At 36.8% G+C, this 20174-nt stretch overlaps 1 protein-coding gene across 4 annotated transcripts in view; it reads left to right on the plus strand.

The window, feature by feature from the left end:
- Positions 1-20174, plus strand: part of PTPN4 (protein tyrosine phosphatase non-receptor type 4) — a 227378-nt gene that overhangs the window by 196393 nt on the left and 10811 nt on the right. For all 4 annotated transcript variants that reach the window (XM_047870281.1, XM_047870282.1, XM_047870283.1 and 1 more), the window contains exons 20-26: positions 5072-5238; positions 5996-6086; positions 6173-6234; positions 8920-9066; positions 11156-11284; positions 13998-14146; positions 15455-15590. In XM_047870281.1, coding sequence (XP_047726237.1) covers positions 5072-5238; positions 5996-6086; positions 6173-6234; positions 8920-9066; positions 11156-11284; positions 13998-14146; positions 15455-15590 — 881 coding nt within the window. The remainder of the gene's footprint in view (positions 1-5071; positions 5239-5995; positions 6087-6172; positions 6235-8919; positions 9067-11155; positions 11285-13997; positions 14147-15454; positions 15591-20174) is intronic.

The following is a 20174-nucleotide window of genomic DNA, read 5'->3' on the forward strand; positions in this document are numbered from 1 at the left end:
TGGTTGATTTTTGTTGAATCTAATCAGAGTCCTCTGTGCTTCTCAGATTTTGATGTCTGTGTCCTTTCTCAGATTAGGAAAAGTTTTCCACTATAATTTGCTCACATAATACTTGCTGCCCCCTTTTCTCTCTCTTCATCTTTTGGGACTCCTATGATTCCAATGTTGTTACTTTTTACTAAGTCACTGAGTTCTCTAAGTCTTGTATTGTAATCTTTTTGCCTTTGTTACCCTCTTTTTTTTTTTTACTTCATTATTTTCTATAATTTTATTTTCTGTAACGCTGTTTTGCTGCTCTGCTTTATCCGTCCTTGCCATGACAGCATCCATTCAAGATTACATCTCAGTTTATAGCATTTTTAATTTTTGCCTGACTAGATTTTAGTTCTTTAATCTCTGCAGAAAGGAATTCTCTTGTGTCTTCTATGCATTTTTCAACCCCAGCTAGTAATAAAATTGTGGTTTTAAATTCTATTCAGACATCTTACTTAACATCTGTGTTGATTAAATCCCTGGTAATCATTTCTTCGTGTTCTTTCTTCTGGGGTGAATTCCTCCATCTTGTCATTTTGGAGGAAGAAAAAAATTAATAAAATAAAGATTTAAAATGAAACAAAAAAAATTAAAATTTAGATCTTACGTGTGTTTCAGTCTGTTTGTTGAGAGAAGCTTGATAGAATAGATAATAAAGAGAAAGGGAAAAATTTTAAATTTTTTTAAATAATAAAATAGAATAAAAATTTTTAAAAAATTAGGAAGAATTTCCTCTTTCTGTATCCAAGAAAGAAAGAAAAGAGAGAAAAAAACAAAACAACATAAGGAAAAGCAGAAACAATGAAAACAAATAAATGAACCAGCAAACAGAACAAGACCCAAATGATATTACATTCATTTTCCTGTAGATCTGAAACTTTATAGCACACTATAGTCCGTAGACTAATAAGCAGGTGGAAAGGATTTGTGCTGGTCTTCTGGGGGATATACCTGGATGGCACAGGTGGTTGGTGCTTGGTGTAACGGCTCCATTCTCCACTTGGTGGCGCTGCTCAGCTTAGTGGGGTCGATCCATGGAAGTGCACGAACAAAAATTGGCAAATGGCCTAACCCAACTCCTTAGTCTCTAGCACAGAAACTTTGTGCCGTCACCAACCTGCACACCAGCACCCCTTCTTTGTCTCAGGCTTCTGTCTGTTCCCTTCCTCTACCTTGACCATGTCTAAGCTGTTTGCCTGCCAGGTGGTAACCTCCCTCCAGGGTTTTATCTCAGATGGTGCTGTGTTTCAAAATCCCACACTTTGGAGACCCCCAGCAGCTTGGATCTGCTTAGACTCTCTGGGGGAGGGTCTCACCGAGCAATGGCCAGGTACCAGCTCGTCCCAGAAAACATTTGCACAGCAGCAGAGTCTCAGGGTTTATGGTAAATCACAACACACAGCCGACGCCAGGTTTTGGTGACGTCTGGCGTCTTTGTTCCAAGATCAGTAAACCTGGTTGGCCCAAGGGAAGGTTGTATGGCCTCTACCAAATGCACTTCAATCAGGTGAACCGCTTCTCCCTGTGTGGCACATGGACCCCTCAGACCATGCTGCCTGCTCCTGAAGATTCATTCACCCTGCTTCCTCACCAGAGCACCGCCAGGCCCTGAGCTTCAGACCATCAGACTCTGCACTCCACTGTTCATAGAACAGTGGTGATATTAAAATCCTCTCCTTTCTCCCCATCAGTGGTTTTGGGGAACAGATTTTTTTTTTTTTGTCCAGTCCCCTGCGAATGTTTTCACTCTCTCTTTTTCTTTCCAGCTACTTTCAGGAACAGTACTTTGCTTGTGCAATCCCTAAGCACTGTATTCTCCCCCTTTCTCTCTCTGTCTTCTGTCCACAAAGATTGCTTTCTACCCACAGTGGCTCTGCAGCTTTTCTCTCCCCCAGTTCACCTCTCCACACCATATATGTGCCAAGTTCTATGGCTCATATTATGCAGATTGTTGCGTTCGTCTGCAGATCAATTTCCTAGGTGTTCAAAATGGCTTGATACTGATCCACCTGCATTTCAGGGACGAGACAAGCTCAGGGTCCCCATACTACTCTGCCATCTTTACTCAAGAGCCCGTTTTGAACCACTTTTAGAAAACTCTGTAACAAGCTACAGTTAGAGCATTTTGAAAAATCCTGTCCAGGGGCGCCTGGGTGGCGCAGTCGGTTAAGCGTCCGACTTCAGCCAGGTCACGATCTCACGGTCCGTGGGTTCGAGCCCTGCGTCAGGCTCTGGGCTGATGGCTCAGAGCCTGGAGCCTGTTTCCGATCCTGTGTCTCCCTCTCTCTCTGCCCCTCCCCCGTTCATGCTCTGTCTCTCTCTGTCGCAAAAATAAATAAACGTTGAAAAAAAAAATTAAAAAAAAAAAAAATCCTGTCTGTGTTTGTGGTGGACAATGCCAGTAGCCTAATCATGTCATCTCCATGTCTGGACAGCTGGCTTGTTAATTCATAACCACAGTTCCAGGTTTAGAGAAACCTTAATACCATACTCTCTAGCTCCTTTGCTGATGGTTTGAGTTTCCTCTACGATAGCCTCAAAATCATCCTGCCAGTGTGTGGCATTCAGTGGCTCTTGAAGCAGTTCATTTTCCCTTTGGGTAGCTTGAACTATTAATTGAACTAAAAATCTGTCTTCTTTCAGTCTCTTTGTTCCTAATTCTGTCCCTTTGTGCTATGCAGAATAAATTTAATGCAGAATAAATTAAATCCCCCTTCCTTAAGTTTTTTGGCAAGAAACCCTCCTCCTTTCTTCAGTTTATTGCACTGTTTCAAGTGCCTGCTACACTTTATCAGTCTCCTCTGAGAAAAATTCTTATATGCCTGTATCCCAGCATTATAAATATTCTAGTTTTGTTCTGAACAGTTCATCATTAACCATAGTTTTAGCCACAAGAGTAATTGTTGGTTAATGCCTTGCTACCAGTTGTTGAATATGTACCATAAAGAAGTAAAATGTAGTTAGAACTCGACCCGTTCCCCTATCACCACCACCACACCCAACCCTGCAGAGTTTTCCAAGAGAGTTTCTTTAAAAAAGAAAAATAAAAAAATTTAAAGAAAAAGATATACAAAACACTCATTTTGTCTCTTGGGTACAAACAGGCATTTTCATTTTAGCTTGTCTACTTTGTTTTTTGCATTCATTGTCTAGAATTGGCTTTCTAAGAAAATTCAGAGGACTTCAACAGAACATTCTATTTTGACTTTTCAAGGAACACATGCATTTAGTCCTGATATTTAGGTGATTCATTACTAGGCATTTTCTGTCACATAATGCAACTTAAATTTTATACTAAGAATAATATTTCCTCAGTTTTGCTTGTTGTGTTTTCTCTTGATAACAGATTCTAAAGAACTTAATAGTAAGATCTGCACCTGGGCTATTTTATATATTCTCTTTTAATCTTTGCAACCAGCCAGTGAGATACGTGAATTATCTTTATTTTATAGTTGAAGACACTTTGACACCAAGATATTCAGTTATCTGCTTACAAATTTCATGACTTATATAGAACCAGAATATGAACAAAATTCCATTTAATGGGAAAGTCATAGCCTTTTTGCAATTCTAAATCACTTTATTCATACTTTAAATTAAGAGAGGAACGGGGTGCATGGGTGGCTCAGTTGGTTGGGCTCAGGTCACGATTTCATCGTTCATGAGTTTGAGCCCCACATCGGGCTCTGTGCTGACAGCTCAGAGCCTGGAGCCTGTTTTGGATCTGCGTGTGTCTCTCTCTCTCGCTGCTCCTCCCCTGCTCACACTCTATCTCTCTCTCAAAAATAAATAAACATAAAAACAAAACAAAAAATAAAATAAAATAAAATAAAATAAAATAAAATAAAATAAAATAGGAGAGGAAACCATCTATAGCTTAGTTCTTGGTAAAAGACCTTTCTTTTGTTTTATTGTCAAAATCTAGACTGGGACTTGTATTTACTTTCAGCATGACTCTGTCATGTCCCTTTTTATTTAAAATAACATGTCATCAAAATTTAAAACTATGTTTATAAAAAATACCAGAAAGACAAACAACTTGTTTTTGTAGGTTTTTCCCCCCTTTAGATTTCATTTCTTCTTAGAATACATTTATACAATTTTTTTTCTTTTCATTCCTTATTTCAGAAATTTTTTCTTCTCAGAAGTGCACACATCTGAACAGGAACCAGACCTGTTAGGCATGGGCAAAAGAAGCCACTAGCTTGGCTCTACTCTGGCTGTCTTTCAGCTTTCCCTTGTCTGTGGGGGTTAGGATTTTGCAGGACTAGGGGAGCATACCAGTCTATCACCTATGACTGTGCCTTCTTTTCTAGACACTTCTTTTTAACCTTTAGTTCTCTGTCCATATAGCTCTGACGCCACTTACAGTGTGGCCATTTTCCCTAGGTCCATTCTCCCTGGGATAGATCACATGGTATATGTACCCCTGGGCCAGCAGGATAGCTAAGAGGCAGCAATTTGCCAAGGAGTGGAGAACAAGCTTCATATGGGCTGGTATGTTCACACATGTGTTCATAGGCCCCCAAGCTAAGAATGGAGCTTAGGGTAGGAAAAGAAGTAGGGTGGGCTCCAGGCCGGAGTCTAGGTTCTGGCTCTCTTTCTTCTATTGTGACAGTGGATTTTGCCCTCCTAGGTTTTGTAGATGTTTCAAGGAAAGAGGATAGAACGGATTTTGTTTAGCACTCTATTCAAGTTATTTGTATCATCTCATATATGGATGTATAGTATATAGGTCCCTGTTTCTACTTTTGTTCTAGGCCCCACAATTTAAGGGCAGGTCTGTTCTGAGCTGCTATCTTGGCAGCTCCTCTTGAAGTTACAGGCATTTTCAGCAGTATGCCCGGGAACATTTCTTTTCCCTAAAGGTACAACAAGGTTCAACTTCACAGCCACTCTCTGTCCCTTATGCAGTGGCACCGGACTGCGATCTGATGAATTCTTTCTCCTGACACAAAATTAAAAAACACATCTGGTAAATTCTTGCCAATTCATTAAGATTTCCATGTGGCTTTGTTTTTTTTGTGGATTTTTTTAGCTGTATATGATGTAGTGGAAGAAAAGCTAGAAAATGAACCAGACTTCCAGTACATTCCTGAGAAAGCCCCACTAGATAGCGTCCATCAGGATGACCATTCCCTGCGGGAGTCAATGATCCAGCTAGCTGAGGGGCTTATCACTGGAACAGTCCTGACACAATTTGATGTAAGTACTATTGTATGGAAAGGATGTTGGGCCATATTTTTAAATTAATTTCATAGTTTCCTAACTACCTAATCTATCATTTATAATGTATAAACTAAAATGATATTCTGAGAAATAATTGACTTAAAAAATGTTCTAAAATCCATAGTTTTAAACATTTCTTGCAAAATGCTAGCTGTGGTGACATAATAATCTGTTAAAAGAGAAGAATAAGGAGATTTTATGTGTATGTCTTCAAACTAAATTTTTTCCTGTAATTATATAGCTCTTTTTATGAAAGGTAACAGGTAAAGATAGTCTATGGTGGAGCTAAAAATTCTGAGTTAAAGAAAAAGAATTTTTGTACCTAGTCATATTTAATCCTTCTCTACTGTTTGTCCGTCTAATTGGTCATCATTAATATTTGTTGCTCTAAAGTATGTGTTATTGATGATTGACTATAAACCATTTGTGACTGTAAATCATTTAGGGTAGGTCAGTTTTTCCTTTGAGAAGTTCTTGGTTCATATACTGTGTAAACATCTCCAAACTAAATGAAAATGGTATATAATTCTCATGAGAAATTGCACAGAATTCAGCTTTGCAAATTTGGTTCAATACCCTACTAGCCTAAGGTACATACATCATTGTACGGTTGAGATATCCTAAGGAAAAAAACCTGTTTGTTTTTTGCATAGAAATAAGTCTGAAAAACAAAACAGAACCTCTTAATGGCTTGCTGAACTCATCTTAAGTTCTTTTTTTTTTTTTTTTAAAGCAACTATATCGGAAAAAACCTGGAATGACAATGTCTTGTGCCAAATTACCTCAGAATATTTCCAAAAATAGATACAGAGATATTTCGCCTTGTAAGTATCTACTATCTCTGTTTATTAAGTTCAGTCTTTGTAGCATAGCTTTATTAAAACGTTCTTTCTTTTAAATTTTTTTTCAGATGATGCTACACGGGTTATTTTAAAGGGTAATGAAGACTATATCAATGCAAATTATATAAACGTAAGTTTATTTTTATTGTGCCTTTGTCATTCGGAATAAGACGGACTATAATTTTGTGGTTCATTTTTTTCCCCCCAAATATTTCTTTATTTTGAGAGAGAGAAAGAGAGTGTGCATGAGGCCGGTGGGGGGTGGTAGGGACAGAAAGAGAAGGAGACAGAGATAGGATCCCAACTGTGCTATCAGCCCAGAGCCCGATGCGGGGCTCAAACTCACAAACCATGAGATCATGACCTGAGCCAAAATCAGGAGTCAGGCACTTAACCAACTGAGCCACCCAGGCATCCCTAAACTTTGAGGTTCCTTTTATATTTGAGAGAATATTAACAGTTTCAGATATTGAAAAATATTAAAATACAAATGTTAAAAAATAATTTGATACTGGGGCACCTGCCTGGGATTCTCTCTCTCCCTCTCTCTCAGCCCTTCCCCCACTTGTGCACGTGTTCGCTCACACTCTCTCTCAAAATAAATAAACCTTACCAAAAATAGTTTGGTACTGGTATATTAACATGCATATAGAGCAGTGGAATAGAATAGTTCAGAAATATTTTTTTTCTATAAATACTTCGCTTACTTCCTTACTTTTTGTATACCATATTTTAGATATATGAAAATATAAATGTAAAAATGGAATTGTGAAACTACTTGGAGGAAATGTATGAGAATTATTTAAAATCAGAGAGGGAAAATTTTTTCTAAGTTTAGACACTCATCTAAACTTAACTCACAGAAAGAAAAGTACAAATCAAAACTGCAAGGGATTACTATTTTTCACCTATTAGATTGAAATATCAAAAAGTGTGATAATATCATATACAAGTCTGTATCCCTTATCTGAAATCTTGGGGCCAAATAGACTTTGGGATTCGTAATTTTTTGGATTTTTGAAAGTTTATTCAGTGCCTATACCAAATACTGTAATAAGTAACATCCCTAGTAGACTATGTGACATTACCCTGTAATCAATGCGTTGATACTCAATGGGAAACATGGATATTCCCACTGAGTGGTACTCCTAAAGACTGTAAATAATCCTAGATTAACTCAGGTCAGATATTGTTGTCAAATGAGTCCAACTTAGGTCAGATGTACCAAACAAAAGACAAACTTACACTTCAGAGCACTGGGAGTTTCAAAATTGTGTGTGAGGGATCAGCAGTATATTAAAGAGACTCTCAGGGAAAAAGCATCCCTGATACATTGTTGGTGGAAGTATAAATAGGTACAACCTCTTTGGAGAGGTAACTAACAAAAATGTTAGGTTTATAAAAATAACTCAGTGCAGTCTTGTTTATGGTAACAAATAGATTAGCAGCAACTTAAATGTTTGTTAAATAAATTATGGTATATTTATACAGTAGAGCCATTAAAAAGAATGAAGTTTTATGTACTATTCTGACATGATCTCAATGATAAAGTGGAAAAAGAAACAAGATACACAGAACAACATTGTAAGCCACCTTTTATGTCTTACAGAAAACAAAGACTTCTGCATGTACATTTGTGTGTTGTTTATAGAGTGTCTCTGAAAGGATATTTTAGAAATTAGAGGGGTTCCTAGGTGACTCAGTCGGTTTAAGTGTCTGACTCTTGGTTTCAGCTCAGATCATGATCTCATGGTTCATGAGTTCAAGCCCTGCATCGGGCTTTGTGCTGACAGCGCAGGGCCTGCTTGAGATTCTCTCTCTCTCCCTCTCTTTCTGCCTCTCTGCCCGCCCCCTCAAAAATAAATACAATTTTTTTAAAAATTAAAAAAGAGGGGCACCTGGGTGGCTCAGTTGGTTGGGCGTCCAACTTTGGCTCAGGTCATGATCTCACAGTTTGTGGGTTCAAGCCCTGCGGCGGGCTCTGTGCTGACAGCTCAAAGCCTACAGCCTACTTTGGATTCTGTGTCACCCTCTCTCTCTGCCCCTCCCCTGCTCACACTCTGTCTCCTCTCAGTCTCGAAAATAAAAAAAACATTAAAATTTTTTTTAATTAAAAAAATAAAGAAATTAGCAAAAAGGATTGTTCTTCTGGGTGTGAACCAGAGGCTGGGAAGAGAGTGAGACCTCTTTTTCTGTTCACCCTTTAGTATTCTTCCAGTGCCATGTGTGTGTGTCACCTTTTCTTCTTTTTTAATAAAGTCTCAAAATGTAGTAGGATGATAATCCTCCCCGAATACTCACGATCTTACTTCTTCTTAAAAATAATTAATTTAAAATATTTTTACTATCTTTTTCTATTGTATGTGTTGTGTATATTTCTTATGTATGTTATATAGTATAATGTATATATGTTATATAGTGTGTATTATTTGTAAAGTCTGAACTAAAACAAACGGCAGAATTTTTGCTTCTTGCAAATTTTACCTGTAAGCTGTTTAGAGACAAATATTTTTTATTTCTGTAGCAAGTCTCTTCCTCTAAAGCAGGGTTTTCTGTAAAGCTGCTCTTAAGCCCACAAGAGTGCTTTGGAAAATATTTTAATTTTTATTCCCAATACTTAAAAGATAAATATGTATAAAACTACTGAGAAATTTCTTCTATAGATAAAGAAATTGTTAATAAAGTTTTATTGATTTTGCAGCTTTTTGAGATCAGTTGTATTCAGTTATTATTTAGTGGATGATTTTCATATACTTGATCACAGTAAAAAGTAATAATGTAAAAGACTTTTAGTTTTGTGTCGTTTTCTTTTTAGATGGAAATCCCTTCTTCTAGCATTATAAATCAGTATATTGCTTGTCAAGGGCCATTACCACACACTTGTACAGATTTTTGGCAGATGACTTGGGAACAAGGCTCCTCCATGGTTGTAATGTTGACCACACAAGTTGAACGTGGAAGAGTAAGTCATACTTGAATCTTAAACAATGCTTGCGCTGTTTTCAAATTAAATTGCATATATGGTCAAAATGTTCACGTTGATTTAGTCTTTTTTGTAACCTTTAAACTTACTTTCTTGTGTTGTGATTAAAATCATAGTGACTAACACATAATAAATATGATATGTAAATGTTAACTACTATTATCAGTTATTATCTAAATGGATTAATAGCTATTTGATAAAGGATTTGGATCTAAAATATATAAAGAACTCCTGCAACTCAACAATAAAATGATAAAACCCCAATTAAAAAATTTTTTTCTTAATGTTTGTTTATTTTTGAGAGAAAGAGAGACAGAGTGGGTAGGAGAGGGCAGAGAGAGAGGGAGACACAGAATCCAAAGCAGGCTCCAGGCTCTGAGCCGTCAGCACAGAGCCCGACGCCGAGCTTGAACTCATGAGCTGTGAGATCATGATCTGACCCTAAGTCGGACGCTCAACTGACTGAGCCACCCAGGTGCCCCGATAGAATCCCAATTTAAAAATGGCCAAATATTCTGAGTAGATGTTTCTTGAATAAAGATATTTAAATGGCCAGTAAGATCATGAAAAGGTGCTTGGCTGGCATCATTAGTCACAAAGGAAATGCAAAAATCAAAACCACAAGGAGGTAGCACTTCATATCCAATAGGATGACTAAAATAAAAATGACAGATAATAGCAAGTGTTGACAACGATAGGGAAAAAATGACACCCTCTTATACTGTTGGTAAATTTGTACAATGGTGCAGCTGCTTTGGGAAACAGTCTGTCAGTTCCTCGAAAGGCTAACCATAAGAGTTGTTACAACTCAGCAGTTTCACTCCTAGGCATACCCAGGAGAAATGAAAACATACGTCCACACAAATACTTGTACACAAATGTTCATAGCAGCATTATTCATAATAGCCAAAGGGTGGAAACAATCAAAATGTAACAAATAAAACATGGTATAATCATGTGTGTGTGTGTGTGTGTGTGTGTGTGTGTGTGTGTGTGTGTGTATATATATATATATATATATATATATATACATAAAACTTGGCAATAAAAAAGAATGAAGAAATGATACATGCTACAACATGCATGAACCTAGAAAGCATCATGCCAAGTGAACAAAAGCAGTCAACAAAGACCGCGCACAGTATGATTTCATTATATGAAATGTCCAGAGTAGGCAAATTCACAGAGGGCAGAAAAGTGGATTAATGGTTGCCTAGGTCCAGAATGAGAGAAGAGGTTAGGATAGAGGAACACACAGTGATTATTAATGGGTTTGGGAGTGAAAAAATGTTCTGAAAGTGATTGTTGCACACTTCTGTAAATATACTAAAACTAATTGAATTGTGTGCTTTAAATGGGCAAATGGTATGGTATGTGAATTATATGTCAGTAAAGCTTTTTTTTTTTAAAGTCCTAATTATGGGGTGCCTAGCTGGCTCAGTCAACTTTAGCATCTGACTCTTGGTTTTGGTTTAGGTCATGATCTCACAGTTTGAGTTCACGCCCCAGGTTGGGCTCTGTGCTGACAGGGCAGAGTCTGCTTGGGATTCTCTCTCTCTCTCTCTCTCTCTCTCTCTCTCTCTCTCTCTCTCTCCCTCCCTCTCTGTCTGTCCCTCACCTGTTTGTGCTGTCCCTCTCTGTCTCTCTCAAAATAAATAAACTTAAAAAAAATTTTTAATCCTAATTATGAAAATAAATGCATTGGCATTTTAGAGAATCTTTCTCATTGTTAACTTAAATCTAGAAATATAAGAATTAATGCACCATTTTGCCACTGTCATAGTAAATAATTCACACAAGAATTAATCAAGAATTGTAAAACATTGGATGAAAGCTTGTAATAAACAGGATATTTGCAGTCTCAAAATCTATCCAAACAGATTATTATTACAAAGAAAAAATGATGAAGAAATGTTAATAGAGTTGGCAGATCTAGGTGAAGGATATATGAAGGTTCCTCAAATTATTCTTGTAATTTTTTTGTAGGCTTAAAAGTTTTCAAAAAGTAAAACATTTTCAAAATTGAAGAACCTAAATTCTATATATTTCTTAAATCTATTGATGTCAGGTTAAGTGTCACCAGTATTGGCCAGAACCCACAGCAAGTTCATCCTATGGATGCTACCAAGTCACCTGCCACTCAGAAGAAGGAAACACAGCATATATCTTCAGGAAGATGACACTATTTAACCAAGAGGTAGGAAGGCAGGATATCCACTCAATAGAACTTTTATGTTCAAGGTAAAACTTTGAAAGTCAAAAATGTTTTGAGTCCTGGTTAACTAGGAAATATTATTTTAAAATTACTGAATTATTTGCTTCTTTGGGATTCTTTGGAATCTTATGAAATGTATTCTCCTGCTATATTAAATGCATTTTCACTTTCTCTAGGTAGATATGAATGGTCAGTAAAAAAAGATTCTAGTAAATAATACTTATTACTCATAATACTTTGCCTATTCATTAAAAATTATGCCAGGTTTGTGTTTAGTTTCTTCCTACCAGTAACATGAATAAAGTATTTGGGTATATCTGTGGAAATAGAATAATTAAAAGCTGTCAAATTATTGTCCTTTTTGTAAAAGAGTATAAAGGAGAGCGTTCACAGTCTCCTCAGTATTAAGAAGGAAAAGGTTGTAGGCAGGATCCTCTGACAGCAGATACATTATAGCTTTCTAATTGCTAGTTTACTGCCACCTGGGTCACTCTTCTTTGCTTCCAAATCCAGAGCTAGAAATGGAAACTGATTAGTAAATGATGGCTTAGTAACCCACTTGGAAGATATGTGTGGAGGGTGGCATGTTGCCAGTCTTGTCAGGCTGTTAAAGACCGTACACCCCACTTTCACTGCCTGCAGCTAGAGATTCCCCTGTAGCCACCTTTGGTTTTGACGGGGGCTCGAGAAGAGCAAATAGTACAGTCTACTACCTTTGTATACCCATGCCTACCCCATCAATGGTTAAGCCTTAGGAAATGAGAGCTTCCTCTCCCCCTCCCTGCCCCATTCTACCTCCCAGAATGTGAATAAAGGAGCCCAGCAAGACAGCTTTACTGACCCAGAGGGAAGGAACTAGAAGTCCTGCTGATGTATAATAAAGGAATCTGGCATTGAGTAGGTTATAAGAAGTAAAAAATTAAACTTTCAAAATCTTTTGTAGATTCCATCAGAATGAATTTAGGGCTTAGGGACATATACTGTATAGCTCATGGTCTAATGTAACAAGGTAAGTCCGTAAGATATTTCTTCATTTTCCCAAATGGATATGAAAGGCTGTATATGGCTTCAGCATAGTCTCTTTATGCTCCACCTATAGATTATCCATGGCAGTTTATAATATTAAAGTGTCTTTTCTTTTTTTTTTTTTTTTTTTTAATTTTTTTTTTTTTTTCAACGTTTATTTTTGGGACAGAGAGAGACAGAGCATGAACGGGGGAGGGGCAGAGAGAGAGGGAGACACAGAATCGGAAACAGGCTCCAGCCTCTGAGCCATCAGCCCAGAGCCTGACACGGGGCTCGAACTCACGGACCGCGAGATCGTGACCTGGCTGAAGTCGGATGCTTAACCGACTGTGCCACCCAGGCGCCCCTTAAAGTGTCTTTTCTTCGCAAACCCTGAGTACCTCAGAACTATGCTAAGACACAAATTAGTTTTTAAAGTTTGGGACAAATATAATTGGGAAAATATTTGTTACCATATCAAATACATACATACATGGATAAATAGACACTACCTCAAAACATAATAAAAGATAATTTTACATTAACCATTTTTGTAATTATTGGTACATTAAATTAATTAAATTCTTATGTTAATAATAATCAAGGAGCACCTGGGTGGCTCAGTCGGTTAAGCATCTGACTCTTGATCTCGGGCTCAGGTCTTGATCTCAGGGTCATGAGTTCAAGCCCTGTTTTGGGCTCCACGCTAGGTGTGAAGCCTACTTTAAAAAAAAATAAATAAATAATAAATAATAATAATAATAATAATAATCAAAGGTTGTCTATTGTAGATAACCATCTCATTTCATAGGATACTAAAAAATTACTTAGGTTATTCTGAGGTCTCTTTGGGAATTCTTCTTTCATTAGTTCCTTTCTTAATCACCTTGTACTTTAATGGTCTTTTCTGGAAGCTCCCTTTAATGTAAATGACTGTAGCCAGATTTAATAGTGTCGAATGACCATAGCTACCAATTTTTGAGAATATGATTCCAAACAGCTGATGGGGTAATTTATAGGTCTTCTCATAGAATCCTTTCAAAATAAGACTATCCCTTTGGGTTGGAGGTGTTATTTTTCAGTTTAAGACAATAAGGCTCTGATATATTAAGTGCTTACCGGCAGAGTCAAGATTAGAAATGAGATGCATAAATCCAATACCTTTCTCCATTTTACTGATTCTTGGCTCCTAAAAAAGAATTAAGCCCTGATTTGACTTTGTGTTCTTATGATCTCCAGTTTTTAATCCACATTTATTTTGAGATTTTGTTTTCCTAATTTCCATTATTTCACTTGTGTTTTTCAGAATTAGCCCAATTTTGCTTATAAAAGTTTTTTTTACCTTACCATTTTGTTCACCTAACACTTTTTAGTTTTCTTCACACCTTTCTTTGTATCTTAACTTGGTTTGCTTATTTATTTGATTGTCATCTGAAAAATACAAATAGACAAATTGAGTTATCAGAAGAGTAGTGATCCAGGTAGACAATACTTAATGGATCCAACTGTTTCTGTGAAACAGTTTCTTTCTTTTTCATTAAAATTTGGGGTTTTGTTGAATTTCTGCATTACTTTTTGTGTGTAGTGGGAATACTTTGCTCGCTTTTCTTCTAAAATTAAAATGACATAAATGTTTATACCTTAAAGATAATTCCTTAGTCAAAGTGCATAATTTTTCATTCACACTTAGAAAAATGAGAGTCGTCAACTCACTCAGATCCAATACATAGCCTGGCCTGACCATGGAGTCCCCGATGATTCCAGTGACTTTCTGGATTTTGTTTGTCATGTACGAAATAAGAGGGCTGGCAAGGAAGAACCTATTGTTGTTCACTGCAGGTATTCTATTTTCTGTCTTTTATGATTGAATAGCTGACCAGATAGGTCACTTCTAAAAGGAAATGCGTATTTTATTTTGTCCTTAAATTGTGATCATCACTATTTTAATTAGAGGGAACCTAAAGCTATGAAATGAAGCTGGAAGGCAGCAGGTATGTCCCAACACATGATTGTCTGAAGCATTATCATAAGAAGTAAAAATAATACTTTACTGATTAATTCTTAGAAGGTTGTCTTTTTCATAGTTTACCTCTCAGACACTGGGTATCTTATAATGGCTGGCATCTTAGACTTGATGAAATACAATATTGTAGGCATTCAGTTGCAGCCTAAGGTTTAGATTTTCTCCTCCCAGCAAGGTATTCCCTCCTGTTCTGTGACCCCTCCCAGGATATTTGTTAAGTACCCTCCCCTCTTGGAGTGGCTCTACCCAGTATCATCAGAGGCTATGCCACTTCTGTGAGCCCTAGGTAAACAATGGTAGGCTACCCTTTCTTGCTTTCATATTCAGGCCCCATTCTGCCTTCCAGAGGGCCAGGTACAATCACTCTAGCCTTCACTGCCACCAACCCAGAGTAGGAAACTGAAATTATCTTCTCCTTATCCTAGCCATTTCTGTCGTTAAGTGATTCATTCAGAAGCTTTATTGAATCTTCTGAATAGATAAATGAAGGTATCTCTTCATCCTTAAACTTTCCAGCACTTTTTTAAGAGCAGACTTTCAAATTATCAAAACAGATTATAGACCAGATATCTGAGAGGAAAAATGTCAGGAATGATGAACACGTTTGGCCGTTTCATATCCTAAGCCCCAAAAGCTGCTATAGCTATGTTCACAGAGAATACTTCAAAAAGTTGTTCTTGACTATCCCAATTCTAAAGTTTAATCAAAATTAAATTTGATTTTAAAAACTGACTTGAATATGTAAAATACTATTGTCTTTTGTACATTTGTTCATGATTATTGTAACTTTGTTATTTTGCATTTTAAAGTGAGGTTGCTCCAGTAAGCTTCTATACTTGTTCAGATTTTTAAAACTGAAATGTGACTCTTTTAAAGTAGCATTTTACACTAACAATGGGGAAGGGGTGGATACAAATCATTTAATCTGCATTACGTGTGAAATGTTTTTCAATTTTCAAAGTATTTTTTAGTTGGGTTCTACTTTTGTAATATAAAACTTTTAATTAAAATCAAATTATTATTCCATTGTATTATGTTTCATTCAGTACTTTAATTTACTGCACAAAAGCCACAAGAAGTGTAACAGGATAGTATCAATGAGACCTTGCCCCTTACTTTTTTAGTGCTGGAATTGGAAGAACTGGGGTTCTTATTACTATGGAAACAGCCATGTGTCTCATTGAATGCAATCAACCAGTTTATCCACTAGACATTGTAAGAACAATGAGAGATCAACGAGCCATGATGATCCAAACACCTGTAAGTACTGCACTTTATGTACTTGTGTGTATTCTCAACATGATGATTTTTGTTACCATTATATATGCCAAACCATATTTTTATATTTTAATTCCTTACCAGGAGCCAGTAACCCGTAGCATAGGGGTTGGTAAATATTGCCTGTGAGCCAAATCTGGCCCACCCCTTGTTTTTGTAAATAAAGTTTTATTGGCACACAGCCATTCCCACTTCTTTACATATTGTCTATGACTGTTTTTATACTAAAGTATCAAAGTTGAGAGGTTGCAACAGGTACCATATGATTGGCAAAACCTAAAACATTTACTAACTGATCTTTTACAGAAAATGTTTCTTAGTACCACCCTATCATGTTAATCCTTGAATGCTTAAACAGGTGCAGAGGAACTCTCCCTCTATTAAGTGTCAGTCAAGTGGGATGTCAAGAACTGGAGAGTCTTGATAGACCTGTTTTCCATGAAACATCTGTGGTGAAATCACATTCTTTTTAACATAAGAACTTGAATCACAACAACAACAACAAAAAAAGTCATGGAAATTAAGCTACTCACTTATTGTATTCTACACAGACTCTGAATTATATTCCAAGAATAAAAAGAATAATTTTAGAGTTAATGTTAAGATTATTTTTTGTAGTAAGCAATGGTGAAATATTAGCATTGTTGGTGGCATTAAAGTTATTGAAGTGAATCGACCTGTGTGATCTAATAAATGCCTGTCATTTTTTTTAGCTTTTAATTATAGAAAATTTCAAATGTACGCAAGAGTACATAATCAAACGCAAGAGTAGATAATCAAACACTATGTTGAGTACTCAAACCCAACAGCATTTGCCATATTGTTTCATCTGTAGTGCCACCTACTCTCCCATATTTGAAGCAAATCCTAGACGTCAGATCATTTTGTCTATAAATATTTTAGTGTGTATCTGTAAAAGGTACAGGGTGGTTTTTCTTCTAAACAAAATCACAATACCATCATCACATGTAAGTATAATAAGCAGTAATTTCTTAATGTTATCAAATAGCCTATATTCAGATTTTCATTTGTCCCATATAAATCATGTCTTTTTTATAGAACAGCTTTATTGAAATATAATGCACATACCACAAAATTTACCTACTTATTAATTTTTAGCTTATTTTTGAGAGAGAGAGCAGTGGGGTAGGGGCAGAGAGAGAGAGGAGGACAGAGGATCTGAAGCCAACTCTGTGCTGACAGCAGAGAGCCCAATACAGGGCTTGAACTCAAAAACCGTGAGATCATGACCTGAGCTGAAGTCGGACACTTAACCAACTGAGCCACCCAGGCGCCCACAAAATTCACCCTTTTAAAGTATATAGTTCATTAGTTTTTAGTATATCACAGAGTTTTGCAACCATCACAACTATCTAATTTTAGAATATTTCATCACCTGAAGAAGAAACCCCATACCCATTTCCCTCATACAGTCTCCAACCTCCCCCCAGCCCAGCTTCAGGTAACCAGTAATCTACTTTCTGTCTCTGTAACTTTACCTTTTCTGGACCTTTCATATGCATGAAATCATACAACTTGGTCTTTATAATTGACTTCTTTTAATTAGCATAATATTTACAGGTTTATCCATTCTGTACAGTGTATCATATTTCATTTCTTTCTCTTTTTTTGTTTGCCTGAATAGTATTCCATTGTTTATCTATTCATCTGTTCATGGGCATTTAGATCATTTCTGCTTCTTGGTTATTATGAATAATGGTACCATAAACATTTGCGTATGTTTTTGTGTGAATATGTTTTCATTTCTCTTGGGTATATACCCAGAGGGGGAATTGCTGGGTCATATGGTAACTCTGTTTAACGTTTTGAGTAACTGCCAGACTGTTTCCGATGTGGCTATACCATTTTGCCATTCTTCTGTCAGTGTGTGAGGGCTCTGTTTTCTCCATATCATTGTCAACACTTGTTATTATCTGTCTTTTTAAGGTGGTCTCTGCACCAATGTGGGGCTCGAATTTGTGACCCCGAGATCAAGAGTCCCATACTCCACTGACTGAGCCAACCAGGCACCCCTCTCTTTTTTCTATTTTAGCCTACTGAACATAAAGTGGTATCTTGTTGTGGTTTTGATTTGTGTTTCCCTAGTAACTAGTGCTTTCAAGCATTTTTTCATGTGTTTATTTGTATATCTTCTTTTGAAAACTGTCTATTCAAACCTTTTGCCCTTTTATTTTTTTTAAAGATTTTATTTTTATTTTTATTTTTTTTTAATTTTTTTTTTTTTCAACGTTTATTTATTTTTGGGACAGAGAGAGACAGAGCATGAACGGGGGAGGGGCAGAGAGAGAGGGAGACACAGAATCGGAAACTGGCTCCAGGCTCCGAGCCATCAGCCCAGAGCCTGATGCGGGGCTCGAACTCCTGGACCGCGAGATCGTGACCTGGCTGAAGTCGGACGCTTAACCGACTGCGCCACCCAGGCGCCCCTAAAGATTTTATTTTTAAATAATCTCTGCACCCAACAAAGGGCTTGAATTCACAGCCTTAGATCAAGAGTCACACGTTTCACCAACTGAGCCAGCCAGATGCCCCTTCCCCTTTTTTCAGTTTGTTCTTTTGGTCATTTCATTGTTGAGTTGTAAGAGTCCTTTATATTTTCTGAATACAAGTGCCTTGTACGTCTATGGTTTGCAAATGTTTTCTTCCATGCCATTCTTTTACTTTTTTGATTATGTCATTTGTAGCACAGAAGTTTTTAATTTTGATGAAGTCTATTTTATATATTTTTTAAATCACATATGCTTTTGGTGTCATATCTAAGAAATCATTGCTGAAACTCAAGGCTGCAAAGGTTTATTCTTCTGCTTTCTTGTGAGAGTTTTATAGTCGAGTTCTCACATGTGTGTCTGATTTATTTTGAATTAGCTTTTACATATAGTTTGAGGTATGGTTCCAGTTTCATTCTTCTGCATTTGGCTTTCCAGTTGTCTCTACTCCATTATGGAAAAGACTGTTCTTTATTTAAAAAAAAATTTTTTTTTAACATTTATTTATTTTTTGAGAGACAGAGAGAGACAGAGCACGAGCAGGGGAGGGGCAGAGAGGAGAGAGAGAGAGAGAGAGAGAGAGAGAGAGAGAGAGAGAGAGAGACAGACAGAATCCGAACCAGGCTCCAGGCTCTGGGCTGTCAGCACGGAGCCTGATGCAGGGCTTGAACCCATGAACCGTGAGATCATGACCTGAGCCGAAGTCAGTTGCTTAACCGACTGAGCCACCCAGGCACCCCAAGATTGTTGTTAATTGTCTCTATGTTCCTTGTCAAAAACTAGTTGACCACAAATGTAAGGGTTTATTTTTGGACTTTCAACTCTGTTCCATTGATTTATATGCCTATCCTTATACTACTTACATAGTGTCTTGATTACTTATAGTTTTATAATAAAATTTGAAGTCAGGAAATGTGACTCTCCCAACTCTGTTCCTTTTTCAAGACTGTTTTAGCTATTCAGAGTCCCTTGCTTTTCCATATTAATTTTATATGGATTCATTATATGTTCTCTGCAAAAAAAAAAAAGCAAGATATGGATTGCATTAAATCTACATATCATTTTGGGGGAGTGTTGCCATCTTAATGATATTCCATCTTCCAAACCATGAACACAAAATGTCTTTCCATCTATTTATGTCTTCTTTAATTTCTTTCATATGTTGTAGTTTTCAATATACAAGTCTTATACTTCTTTTGTCAAATTTATTAAGCTTTTTAGTCTTTTTGGTGCTATTTTAAGGGAAATTGTTTTCTTAATTTCAGTTTGGGAGTATACATTGCTTGGGTATAGACATAAAATTGATTTTGTATGTTGATCATGTATCCTGCAACCTTGCTGAAATAATTCATTAACTCTAATAATTTTTTACCTATGAAAGTGGATTCCTTAGGATTTTCTATATACAAGATATTATCTGTAAATAGAGGTAGTTTACTTCTTCCTTTCCACTTTAGATGCCTTTCCTTTCTTTTTTTTTTTAAGTTTATTTGTTTGTTTCGAGAGTGAGAGAGAGAGAGAGAGAGAGCTTGAGCAGGGAAGGGGCAGAGAGAGAGGATCCAAAGCAAGCTCTATGCTGCCAGTGCAGAGCCCCGTGTGGGGCTCAAACTCACAAACCATGAGATCATGACCTGAACTGAAATCAAGAATTGGAGGCTTAGCCAACTGAGCCACCCAGGCACTCCCGTCCCCCCTTTTTTCTCCCAAGTGTCCCAAGCTAAAACTTCCAGTACAATGTTAAAGTGGTAAAACCAGACACTCTTGTCTTGTTCCTGGTCTTAGGGAGATAGCTTTCAGTTTTTTACCCACTAAGTATGTAACAAGCTGCCTTTTGTCAGGTTGAGGAAGTTCCCTCTGTTGCTAGTTTGTTGAGTAATTTCATCATGAAAAGATGTTCAGTTCTGTCAAATGCTTTTTGTGTATGTATGTCTCTTGAAATGATTGGTTTTTGTCTTTTATTAATGTTGTATAGTATATTGACTGACTCTCAGATGTTAAACTAACCTGCATTCCGGGGGTAAATTCTACTTGGACATGGTGTGTAATTTTTTTATATGAT

Source organism: Prionailurus viverrinus, chromosome C1 (genome assembly GCF_022837055.1).
Source record: "Prionailurus viverrinus isolate Anna chromosome C1, UM_Priviv_1.0, whole genome shotgun sequence".
Classification (NCBI taxonomy): Eukaryota; Metazoa; Chordata; class Mammalia; order Carnivora; family Felidae; genus Prionailurus; species Prionailurus viverrinus.